General features: G+C 33.4%; 1 protein-coding gene across 1 annotated transcript in view; it reads left to right on the top strand.

Annotated features, from left to right (window-relative positions):
• Window positions 1–13,807, top strand: part of LOC129219852 (host cell factor 2-like) — an 86,037-nt gene that overhangs the window by 28,129 nt on the left and 44,101 nt on the right. The window contains exons 10-13 of the mRNA XM_054854163.1: window positions 78–255; window positions 2,899–3,071; window positions 8,031–8,183; window positions 13,175–13,451. Coding sequence (XP_054710138.1) covers window positions 78–255; window positions 2,899–3,071; window positions 8,031–8,183; window positions 13,175–13,451 — 781 coding nt within the window. The remainder of the gene's footprint in view (window positions 1–77; window positions 256–2,898; window positions 3,072–8,030; window positions 8,184–13,174; window positions 13,452–13,807) is intronic.

Below are 13,807 nucleotides of genomic sequence, written 5' to 3'. Positions count from 1 at the left end.
AATTATGTACTGTGTTTTATTTTTGAAGCATTCGTTTTTAAATTAAAAAAACTTTTCATTTTCCCACCTTTATACAGGTGTCAACTTCCTCTACCACACCTGTTACAACCATGAGTGGAATGGCTGCGTTAGCTGCTGCAGCAGCTGCTACACAGAAAATTACTACCACCACCACTACAACAGCTATGAGCAACATTCGAGTTGTTTCACCTTCTATTATCAATCAACAAGGAATTAAGCTTAGTTCTGTTGCAGGTAAATTTGAGTGAAAGCTAATTGAAAAACTTAGTGACTGAAAGGGGGGGGGGTGCAATGAGTAAATAAAAGGCCAAATGTTTTAATAATGTAAAAAAAGTAAAAAGAGAAATATTCTTTGTTAAAAAGAGACCGCACAAGAAATTTCCACATATCTTTCAGATTGCAAATAAAAATAAATATAAGATACATCAGTTTATGAAATGCCCCATGACAACTAGTAAATAAATCATTTAAACAACCAGTAGTAACAATAAATCAAATGGAAGCATGAATAAATAAGCTGGTGTTAAAAAACTGATATTGTTTTAAAACATATGTTTCTCTTGAGATTAAAAAAATAGGCATTTTCCTGTATATAGTAGAATTCCACTGTTTTTAATCTTAAGATTTGCTGAATTCCACACAAAACATCCAGCGTTTTTTTTTTTTTTTGCTTTTGAACAATTACATATATGCTGACATTAATGGGATTGCTAACTCTGTTTCTAATCATAACAATGAAAGGATTGTACAATATTTGGTCCCTTATTAATATGGAAACACCAACGTTTTTTTTAATAGAGTTTAAAGAGTGTAAGTTGACCACTTGCGGTGCACTACTTTAGTGGTCAACTTAAACAGGTCAGGCCTGTGCCAATTTTTGGTTGTATTAACTTTTCCTGAAGAATCTCTGTTCGGGAAGCCTTAATGTTTTGCTGTGCAATTGTTATTTGCATTGTCAAATTACTTGCAACAATTGACTAAAAATCTTCTCCTTTGCTGCTGTGGTTTATTTTCTCTCTCGGCTCCTATCAACTCTCACTGCATCACTAAAAGTTTTTACAAAGCAGAAAATCATTGAAATATTTATACAAGTTAAGAGTAGGCGCTTCACTTTCTTCTCCTTTAATTTTTTAACTGTTCATTAACGGAATAAGTTCAAGAATGTACTGTTAATGTAATCAAAACTGATCGGTAATAATGTAAACACGTCTGGTGCTGGAATTACTTTCCTACCATTCTTCAAAATTATAATTTCTTTTGAAAATAAGAATAATTGTCATAAACTTTTAAACAAAATCTCTTAAAATTGAATGTCTCTTAATTCTAACTTGCATATGTAAAACCAGTTTGGGAAACATTCCAATATACCTAACCAATGTTATTCGGTTTAGTGTAATGTCAATTTGTACTTGACTTCACATTAATAGAAGTTTTGTTTCAATCACTTTTGTAAGGAAGCAAATTGTTTCCCTATGTTTCTATTTTTGCAAATCCTAATAATAAGAATAGATTAGATGCATTTCAAGACCACAAGTTGGATTGGAATGCATGGGCGCCCATATACAAAATTGTAGGGTGGGGGGACTCAGATACTTTCCCCATGGTTTAGCAGGAGATTTTCCCATGGAAACCAATTCCAGTACAGATTAGAGTTATTAAAATTTGACATTTTTAATAACTCATTTATTGATGGCCAGAGAAGAATTGTTATTATTTTTGTAAAATAACTACTAAAAGTAAGGAAGTTCTAATTTTAAGGGGGGGAGGGCTCGAACCCCCACTTGCCCCCAAATATGGGCGCCCATGCTAAAATGTTACTTTGGTTCTTAGTAAACTTAGCTTCCTGCTACCATAAACATAACTCAAAATGTCAATTTGAATTTTTGCTTTCAATTTATTTGGGCATTAATGGATGTACTTCACAGAGACTTCTAGGATGTAATTGGTTTCAATCATTTTGCATCTTGTTAATGTTTCAATATTTTGTGAGTGCTTCGAGTTATTTTTTTAACTTTGATGATGAGTAATATACACTACTGGTCATTAAAATTGCTACACCAAGAAGGAGTTGTCGGAATTAAACAAAATTCTGCACACGTGATGGCAACATTGACACTAGAAAACAATTACAAAATGAAAGCAAAATGTTCATTTATTACTTTAAAAATCCCACATGAATGGAGGTTTAAGTACCCTGTTACACCACCTTTAGCGTGAATGTAAGAATCCATATGGTCCACCTTTTACAGATACAGCAGTTTCGTACGATGTCCTACATCCTCTCGTACCACAGTTGCTGTAAACGCGCCACTAATTCAATTAAACTTACAGGCTGTACAATTTATTGTCTCAAGTGGTTCAGATATGCTCAATTTGTGACAAATCAGTGCATCGCGCAGATCAGAGAAAGTGATAATGTGGAAGAGGGAGTCCCTTGACACCCTTGCTGTGTGTGACTGATGTTAAAAAATGACTCCTGGGAGATCCGTCGTGAGTACTAACACATGCGTGTGAGTTTGATCAAATGAGTGGCACGTTTACAGCAACTGTGGTAGGAGATGATGTAAGATATCGTAGGAGACTGTGCTATGCCTCAATACCTGATTGTATCACTTTGTACATCGTACATTCATGCTAGATTTGTCTTAACAGGGTATTTAAACCTCCATTCATTTGAGATTTTTCCAACAATAAATGATCAATTTGCTTTCAATTTGTAATCACTTTCTAATGTCAATTTTGCTATCATGTGTGCAAATTTAGCTTCATTCTGGAAATTTCTTCTTGGTTTAGCAATTTTAATGGCCAGTAGTGTATGTTACTAGCCTAAATATCCTTTTATTTCCTTCTTCAGTATTGTGTGTTCTGTCGTTGTAGGTCTAACTGGACAAACTGTTCGTATGGGTTCACCAGGAACTCTTTTGAAACAAGGAACTCAAGTCACTACTGCAGGAGGCAAACAAATCATTGTCCAAAAAGCAACTGGTGCAGGCAACCAACCGCAAATAGTTACATTAGTTAAAACAAGTCAAGGTGTGACTGTTGCAGCCGTGAGTAACAGTTATTACTATTCCCCCTCTTTGTATGAACATATTCTGCTCTACTTAGATTTTACTTTTGATTTCAAACAATTTTAGTGAGACATTAAAGTATCAATCCTGATATGTAGGATAAATTTAATAATGCTTCTAAAGCACTTTGTTTTTAAATACTTCTGTCTACATTAATTTCAAAGTTCTTTTTGTTTTTCATTGTGTGCTTTTTTCCTTAACAAATATTTGGTGCTGTATAATCAAATTTTCTTGGATGAACCAATGTGTTTTCCTTGGCATGAAGAATTTTAAATAATTTTGCTCAGGCACTAGTTGTTCAGTGCATCCCAATTTTATCTGTTGAGATCAAGATCCATTTTTGTCATGCATGACAGCATGCCAATTCCAGCTATTTCTCCAGTCCAAAACTGAGCAACTAAATTTTGTATGCAACTAACAACAATAATATATTTTCATCTTTTGGCATAAATTGTTCAGCGCAACTAGATTTGACTTACAAGAACTGTAGCTGCATAACATGCCTGCCGATTTATTCCTTGGCATCATGAAACCATTGAACTATTCTTTTCCATTATATTTTTTCTCTTATGTTCATGTACTCAATATCATTTTGGCTCAGCTCCAGTTTTGCTAAAATATTCCTGTAGTTTTTGTAAACCTAAGTTTTCTTTCTTGACCTTGGAAACATGCTTATAAATGTGCTAGTTTTTACCTAAGCATGCTACAAACATTTACTGGCAGCTTTAACTAAATGTGAACATAATTATTGTATGTTGCTGGCTTTTTGTACTCTTTATGTAGCTTTTTGGAATTACTCTTAGTCCCATGTCTTTTACATGCTCTCAGTCCCAAAAAGTCTTTTTACTTCTTTAAGTATTGTAATCGTATCATTTTTTTCACTCATGTTAAGTGGTTTTCTCAGCCTGTACAAATGTACTTGTATACCTAAGAACGTGTAGACACCCAAAATACCCATTTTGACAATCCATGAGTTTTCTCGTGACTTCTGTATGCCTATATGAATGTGCGTATGTATCTCACATAACTTAAAAATAACATGCCCTAGAAGGTTGAAATTTTGGTTGTAGATTCTGAGTAGGCTCGAATTGTGCACCTTCCCATTTAGATGCGTTTGAATGTTCCGAAAGAAGTATTTTACACATTTTTGAAACAAATCAATCCAAACTCAAGTTATTGTAGTTGCAATTCGCCGACTACATGGTGATGTATCGGCAAGTATATAACTACCAGTTTGTTTTCACTCTCATCTTCCATTTTTTTGACATCTGCTTCCAGCTCGGTTAGTCACAATTCCGGACTGATGAATCCATAAAAAGGACCAAACTGCAGTCTCTAGATGTGATAACAATGTTGAGGGCTTTTTTCCTACTTTGATCATTAGTGTCACAATGAATCCAGTCAATGAAGACTTATTTAACATTTTCTAAGCCAGCAGCAAATTTCCCTAAATTTGCTAAATTGTGAAACAAATCTTCCTTTTTCTTTTCAGTACCTACCAAAGATTTCCCCTGTTCAAAAAGAATTAGCGTTTAGTAAAAATAATCAATTACCTTGCCAAAGTTAGTTGAGTCTAGAGCAGCATTTCCCAACTGGTGGTTCGTCAGAGGTTCAAAGGGGGTTTGCTGAAATAATATTGTAATGGGGGAAGTTTAACAGGGTTTGTTCGAGATGAAGTCTGAAGCTCAAGCGTTTTTTGGTTATTTATTCATTTCCCCCTTTCACATTCAATACTTTTTGGATACAAATGTTAGAACACTTGCTAACATTCTATTTTATAAATTTAAAGAATTTAGTTTGTAATTACAAGGCACCGGTTTTCACTCTTTTTGTTCAGCATGAGAGAATTGAGCCCGTGCCGAAGAAGTTTTGAACATAATGTATTTAGATGAAAACATGTGAATGCTTTAGTTTTCTCCGTCTAATTGGAAAATTTGATAGAACCTGATGGAAACATTATATGGAGCAAGTGAGAGCATTTAAACCATCTTTACTTAATTTTCTAAGTTTAGTTTCTTTCCCATTTGAGTGCGATGAAGAGTGCTTCTCCTGTGCTTCACCTAAAATGTGACTGACACAGTAAGTGCAATGGTGCTGCTGTTTGTTGCTTTAGTGAAGTACATTGTAAAAAAAATGACGAAATGAAAACATGAAAATTTGCATTCTATGCAAAAAAGAAACTCACGAAGTTTTTATTCAAAAACTCTCTTGTTTTTAGTGAGCATAAAAATATTTTTGTTGGTAAAATTTACCGTTTATGTAATAATTAGAGTTAATTTTGCAGACGTTTCTCTTATTTTTCAAAAATAAAATAAAAAATAACTACGCATTTTATTCCGCATTTTGAAATAAAGAAAAAAAAACATGCTTCAGCACTCGAACAATTAACTTAAGTGTACACAGTGTATCCTTATCAAACAATTAGATTAAGAAAAATATTTTATTTAATCCGAGACATTTTCCCTAAAAGATATTTTTATAGATCATTTTTTAATTGACTGATTTAAACGTTTCAAATAAATGTACTGTTGTGACAGGAAAAAGACATCTTAAATTTTATTACCCCTTTCGGACAAAGTTTCCATGGGAAAAATGAATTTCAACATATAGAGATAATTGCAGAAGGAAATTAAATACTGAACCTAATGTAAGACTAAAACTGTCAAACAAGACATTTGAGCCAAGCGTTGAAATATTTTGTTCCACAACCATTCCAGTAAAATTTTTTTAAAAGTGGTCTGAAACTCAAAGAATTATCACTGGGTGTGTTTGGTGAAATTCGTTTTAAATTAGCTTGTTGCAGTGTTTGTACTACTATAGTTTACAATTATTATTTTTGTTTCTCAAACAAACAAACAAAAAAAATCTCCCAAATTTTACTGGGGGTGCTTGTACTTAGTGCACAAGGGGTACGCTAAACTGGTACAAATTTTGCAAGGGGTTCACGAGGCAAAAAGGTTGGGAACTGTTGGTCTAAAGGATGGGAATTGAAAAAAAGATGGGGGAAGAAGGGGGGTCGAATTTAGACTTAGGATGATTCACAAAGCAGATTCCTTGCTTGTGAATAATTAGAGAGTTGATTTTTAAGAATTAAAACCCTACTTTGTTATTAAAATATTAGCTGAGTAAAGCTTAAATCAACAGCCTTAATGTGGTAAAGTGTCATTCTTTTTAAGTTCTTTAACATACAACAAGACCTGAAGCATTTTCCCATCCCCTCATAATTTTCAAAACCTGAGTTACAGATCTCTTTATAAAGATTTTTCTTTGTAGATGCCTAAAGTTAGTTTGGTGCAGAGTAAAGGAGCGACTATACAAGGTGCTCCGGTATGTCATAGTTTTGTCACTGTCGGGCAATGACCTGCATGAACTAATTTTTCTTTATCAAATGTGCTTGCTAATAGTCATTTACTTTAGCAGGGTTCGTATGCTCCGGGAAAACAGGGAAAATCTTTAATTGTCAGGGAAAATGACATGGTTAAAAATGTCAGGAAAAAGTTGGGAATTTTCCAATTTTGCCTCGTTTTTTTTTTTCCAATTATTTCCCAGGGAATTTTGTACCATGAGATCTAATCTTCGTTTTTATCGATGTTTCCTGAAAAAGTTGGTAAATTTTTAGGCAAAACTGCAATCGAAATGCATGCCGTCCAACTCCCCTGTATTTCAAGGGAGACTCGCGTTTTTTGAGTATTTCTCAGTTTTACGTTTTAGGTATTAATTTTTCCAATTTTTCGTTAGATATTTTATTACTTTTGTTTCATAAATTATCGAAATTTTTGTTTGTAAAAGGAAAAAAATTCTTTTGAGGCTCAATAAATAGCACTTCCATAGCTTGTTGATCATTATAAGACCCAATCGCACTGTTGATATATCGTGTGCACTTGGAAAATTGGTTTATGCAATTGTAATGCCATGTGTGTAATTGGGCAGCAATCTGTTAGCTTCCACTTCCAATTTGTCCTTTTTCTGATAACTTCCTGAATTGTGCTCTGTGAAAAGTCTTCAGAGCTAAAATACAATGGTATTTTACGCATCCCTTGCTTCTGCCCCCCCCCCCCCGGAAAAAAAGTGTGTGAAATTGAAGCTTATTGTTCCACTTGAAATATCCTGCTGTAAAATATTCCTGGATGACTTTTTTTTTGTTGATTATCTACTTTAGTTTCCCATATAATGGCCCTTATTTTTGCAATTGAATTACTTATTTTTACAACTTATTAACCTAGTTAAAACTATAGTTAAGATGACAATAATGCCTTTTCTTAGTTCAAATCGCACTAATATTAATTGTATTGGTATTCTTTTTAGTAAATAAATGTTAAACACATTATATAATGTCACTTGCATGCTGTTTTAAAAGAATTTTTAGAAATATGAGAGGATATTAAATTCATGTATTAAATTAGTCTATTTTAAGCTAGAAGTACTTGATGAAAACCTTATTTTTTCCACAAATGTTAACAATTTTAAATATTTAAAAGATAAAAGAAAACTTAACATTTTGAGAGAGAGAAAAAAAAATTTCAAAGATTTTTAAAAGAAATCTTCGGGAAAAGTTTTGGGTCTTCCCCAGTGCTACTTTAAACAATTTTTATTACTTTTAAAAAATTTATTTGATCTTTATTTTGACTGAAGCAAATAATCTGGGATTTTCTAAAAAACAACCTGGAAACAACGATAATTTTTTTTTAACCACAAGTGTATGGACCCTGTTTTAGAACCAAAGCTTTTTTTCTTAGTATGCTGCATGTAAACACTTGAACTGGTTTGTAATGTGCTTGACTTGCAATGTAAAAATTCTATATAGCACCCTCCATCTTTGCTTGTTGCTTTTTTGCCTGAATTACTTTTTCATTGTCTAATATGCTTTTATGATCTTGTGATTTATTGCAACTTTATGACATACCTTTCTCTTAGTGTGACATGTTATGTTATATTTAGGCAAAAGGGGGCCTCCCACAAGGTGCAACAATTGTGAAGTTGGTTACGACACAAGCTAATGCAAGTGGCACTAAACAAGCTACTTCTGTTTTATCTTCTCAGCCAAATACTAGCCAAGCTACAATTTTGGGCATACAGTCTATGACTTCACAAGTAATTAGAATCTTCCTATTTATCTAATTTTTAAAAATTGTAAAGTATTGTTCCAGGTTTTACATTTTGCTACAAATCAATGTTTTGAAACCCAGGAACAAAAACTTTCAACAAACCAGCAGAATGTAAATGTTAGTGGGTCATTCCATAGTGACTAACGTAACATTCGCAGCTGATTTTCAAACTCTTTTTACTTAGACCGGGAGTAAAAATAAATGTGTTTTGGTTTAATATGCAGATTTAAAATGTACAAGGTGACTATTTTTAATTTTTACTAAGAATTTTAAGTAAAATAAGCGCTGGCAGGTGTTTTTTCACCAAAAAAGGCATCGTGACTAACGTAGCATTTTTGCAACCCTGAGAAACAATGATTATGTTACGAGGTAAATTTTTCTGAAATTTAAGCAGGCATTTAAAATTGGCCGATAAATTTGTAAGAAGTAAACAATCTATTTTTAAAAATGTACCACAGATTTATTACAGATGAATATTTTTTGGCCCTTAATGGTACTTTTACGAAAAACTGTGTGTGACTAACGTAACGTGACTAACATAACCATCGAATAACATTCAATGAATGCATATAAAAAAATTTTGTAATTAAACTCTTGCCCTTATATTACTTTTACACTTTTTATGAACCTTCCTTGTGTTGCATTATGATTCTTTCTTTACTTTTTTTCTATATTAGTGTAAAAAATTGAATGGAAGGATTCAGTTCAATTAACTCAATTTGAATGTGCAATAAAAAAATAAACAAATAAGAAAAAAACTGCTTTTACAAACTGAATAACATCATTTTGGGCTAATTAAATCCTAAACATCTCTCTTTAAAAAAAATTACTTTATGTAAGTTGATAGTTTCACCGAATTCTAGTTCTGCCGATATACTAGTTATCGTCATAAGAAACTCCGTAGTACTTTTCAATGGCATATTATTTTTTAAGGTTTACTGATTCATCGAACGAATAGTGCTGTGCATCCTTTTGAATTAAAATGTAATATTGAAAAAAAAAATTCAAACGTTTTTGCAGAATGCATTTTAATTCCAAATATGACCGCAAATGTTTGAATTACTAAATGATCACTCTTGCATTTTCTGAAATATATGGCAGCAGCGCTTATTGTCACTATATCATGTAACATCTTCAAATGTTTTCCAACGAGCAGCCATTACCTCATTTTAATAATAATAAAGGGGGAGATGCATTTTCTAAAAAATAGAGACGTTCTCTTTTGTTAAGACTGTATTTCTATTATCTTAATTCTTAAGCTTGGATTCTTGTGTTGAATACACATTCAGCAGAGTACTCATTTTGCTTTACTCACCTTTCTTTCTTTTTTAATAATTCTTTTAATAAATACTTTTTTAAAAAAGTATTTTTCTAAGTAAAAAGAAGTTCTACAATGTAATATCACTGGTATTTTTCACTCTTTATATTTTTAATCAATATAGAATGCCTACATATTCAAAATTGTTCATGAAAATGTACATTAAATTAAATAAGTTTTAAATTTTAGCAGTCATTTTTAAAATGCTGCGTTAGTCACATGCAAACTGTTACGTTAGTCACACTAACGTAAATATTTTCAGTAAAATAACCAATCTAATTAAAATATTTATCTTATAACGTATACAAAAAGAACAGTCAATTTTACTTGGGCCAACATCTAATCATTTAGAATAAACATGGTTCTTTTAAAAATTTGCAAAAATTTTTACATTACACAAGAAAACGTAGACGCATGTTTTTTGCACATGCTAAGCCTTTTCTACAACCTCGCACGTTTAGAGCCAGAAGAAAAACACTGAATGAAATTTTTGCAAACTGTTACTGGATATATGAACTAGAAAGTATGCTGAATGAAACGATAGTTTACAATTAAGGCTTTGTGGAATTTTTTTTTCTGAGGTTGAGGTTGACATTTCTATGGAATGACCCTAGTGGCTCATGTGACCATCAGTTTCATTCTTATTTTCCTTTCAAAAACCATACATGCCATACTTTTTTTAAACATGAACTCAGAAGTTTCTGCTTTCATTCACACTATGGTGTCATCGCAAACTCATAATGAAGAAGCATTCTATTGAATGATGACTTAGTATTTTAATATTCTAATTTCCCTTGCTCTGCATTACCAGTAGGAAAAAAGCTTTTGCTACAAAATTTTTTTTGATATTGGAAAATGTAGTATGAAGGTTCTCATATTTTAAGTGTAGTAGTTGATCCTTAGATAAAAGGCTGCATTTTTTAAAAAATTGAGAAACCCCCTGGTCAGTAGGCAGAATACTGCCAAGGCTAAGCACAGAAGCCATATCAGCACCTTTTAACAAGGTTGAGCTATTGTCACCAGGTGGTTCTTTGTGACATATTTTACCTAAATGCGATATTTACTAGGTCATGCACAATTGAAACTTTGTGTCATTATGGTGCATAGACAGTTGTTGCATTGAGACTGTGCTGGACTTGAAATTGTATGTTTACTATTATCAAAATGAGCTTTCAGGTTGAGTAAATAATTGCTTTCAATTGTTAACAGGTTATGTGAACAACAATAGCTGACATCAAAACAATTTTGGACTCATATATTATAATTGTTTTGAACATGATAAACTACTGTTGAGTTTTTTTTCTTTTTTACCTGTGATTAAAGTGCCGTTAACTAATTTCAAATTAACTATGAAAATAGTAAATGAGAGTCTTGCTTTCAATATCATTGGCGAGTCCATTTTCACACATGATAGGTGCAGGTACTCTAGTGGATGCAAACGTGTTAATCACTGAACACAAACTAAAAGTCAGGTTAAGATGACGTTTTTTTGCTTAAGAAAATTGTAAAACATCATTCATTTTAAGGTTTATCTTTAAATCCTTAACCCAGTGGCAGATTCTTTTTCAGTAATCTGCAACGGAGATTAAAAAATCCAAAAGTAGTCTGCAAGGTAGATCAGCATTAAATTAGCCGTAATACTTACAATGGACCAGCAAAAAGAAATGCTTGAAAATAAAACTTTAAATTCAAAAATTACGAGGTAAACAAAGAAGCTTAAAAAAGAGAAAAGAAGACAGACATAGGTAGCTGCGTGAGCAAATGCTTTTGACCCCTTAGTCACCGAGGTCTCCTGCATAAATTTAGGTGTCTTTTTTTATTTCCCCCTTTTTTTTCTATTTTACTCTGAGCTGCATTTTTCTGCTCTAAAGTTGGAAAATTTGCGCAGAAAGTTATGAAGGAAAAAAAATTCTTTCCAATTCCAGAAATAGTCTGCAGACCTCCTCAAAAATGATCAATGGGCGTCGCAACAGTCCATTGTTTCTGCTACCGGCATCCATAATTCCGTTTAGTGTGCTAATTTTTACAAAAAAAAAATTGTAGCATTTAAAGTGATTGTGGAAAATTGAGTGTTGTAAAAGAATTCAAATAACATTTTATGGCAAAATTAAGTTTTCTTTTTTTTTTCTCACAGAGAGTATAGGTTACACTGTGCGGAAAAAAAAAAAATTTCAAAATGCTTTTGACATTTTGTTAGCTGATTCTTAGGTAAAATGAACCCCTGAATCTGAATATGACCTCCGTTTCCCCCAATTTTTTTTAAAAGCCCCCCCCCCCCCACGTTTTCATCAATTTTCCTTAGTTTTAGAGCAATTTTTTTTTTCCGGAGGTTGAAGGAACTTTATATTACTTGCTAACATAGTTTTGGTGGGCAAGAGAAGTTCAGAATTCAAGATCATGGCCACCGATAACAAAAGGAGGGACTTGGGGTATACCCCCAGTCCCCCTTTATTATTTTGATTACAAACTACTTGAGGGGATATCCACCCCCCCCCCTAATTAATCTTCCCAAGTCTCCTTTTTTGTTATCAGTGTTCACGATTTTGAACATTGAGCCTTTTTTGCTCTCCAAAACAATGTTAGCAGTTAATATAATGCTCCTTTCTCCCCCAAAGTAAAATAATAGATCTAAAACTAAGTAAAATGTTTAAAAAATGGGAGGGGGTGAGCTTTTCTACAAAAATCGTATGTGTAGGGGGAAAATGGAGACCATATTCGCATTCAGGGGGTCAATTAGCAGAAGAATCAGCCGGAATAGCCTCAGAAGCATTTGAGACTTTTTTTGCTGCACAGTGTGTTTGGGGGGGGGGGGGGAGGGGTTCCTTTTTGCTACATATGCGCAAGATTTTGAGGTTTGCACTTCTCTAGTCATTCAGAATAATGTTTATGATTATTGTGATGCTCTTTTCCCCCTCCAAATTAAAAAATGGCTCTCAATCGGAGGAGGGTAAGAGGCGGGAGGTTCTAAAAAAGAGGGCGTGATGGGGGGGGGGGGGGGCAGGTGGTCATATTTGGAAACAAGGGGACATTTTACATAAGAACCAGCCAGAAGAATGTCTTTTTGAATGAAGACCTGCAATTCAACTTGTATGCAACATTCACAAGATAAGTTTTCTTTTAAATTTTTTTTACATCGCGAAAACTTTTTTGGGCATGGGAGTCATAGATTTTTTGATAAATATCCTTGTTAAAAAAGCAGAATAAAAAGTAGATCGTTTTTTTTTGTGATTTTTCTAATATTTTGCCCCCAAGTATTTTGAAGGGGTTTTTTCTGCCGCACAGTGTTATCAATACTATTCTGACAAAAAATGTCTGAGATGTAGTTGCAATCAGCTAAAAATGGTTTTGAGATCGCTGGTTTGCAGACCACCACTTTAGAAGTACGCTGTATAATGATTGTGCATGTCTCCTTTGTAATCAACAAATTCCATGCTTTTTTTTTTTTTGTGGAGTCTGCCTGAGGTATTGCTACGAGATTAATATCCCCCCTCTTTTCCATCACATACCTTCTCTCATATGCTACTCACTTGTGAATTGACCTCATAAAAAACTTGATTCTGTTGTGCAATAGATGTTTTGGTTTTTTTCACCATCAAATTAAATAAGAAAATCAATGTATTGCCATTTTTTTCATATTGTTGTTTTCCCTCCTTCTTTAGGGTTTGCTTGGGCAAAAAGTTCTCAGGACTCTACCCACAAACATCATTAGTGTTGCTAAGCCATCGGGAACAAACACCAGTACAGTGTCTACCGTGTCCTCATCACCTAAACAAACATTTGTTATAGCATCTCCAGGCACAGGAAAAACTGGCACCCCTGCTAAAATTATTTCTTCTGTTCCAAAATTGGGCGGGTCACCTGCTTCAATTATTGTTTCTTCTGCTTCCAGTGGTGTTAAATCCGTTTTGTCAACCGTATCATCTGATTCTAATAAAGGTAAATATTTTTCATTGTACATTGGTAAGTATCCTGGAGGACTGATTTCAAGTTGCAGTTGGAGCTTATGTCTAACAAACATTCATATTCACATGACAAGGGTATGTTTATTTTAGTCGACACAGAAAACATTTCTACCACCTATGCATGATTCTGCAGCATTGTATCTCGTGCTATCCGAAAGTAATGCTCAAATACAGCTCCACACTTTGATGTTAAAAATTCTGGTTTTCGAGTGCAAATGCATAACTCATATATCATGCAACATCTTTTAAACTTTCCTTTTCCGACATTTGCCGACCTAAGGATGGCGGACCCTAAGGGGTTCCGGAACCATAGTTTGAGTAGTTTTGCTT

This window comes from Uloborus diversus, chromosome 4 (genome assembly GCF_026930045.1).
Source record: "Uloborus diversus isolate 005 chromosome 4, Udiv.v.3.1, whole genome shotgun sequence".
Lineage (NCBI taxonomy): Eukaryota > Metazoa > Arthropoda > Arachnida > Araneae > Uloboridae > Uloborus > Uloborus diversus.
This window is presented reverse-complemented; position numbering and strand designations above follow the sequence as displayed.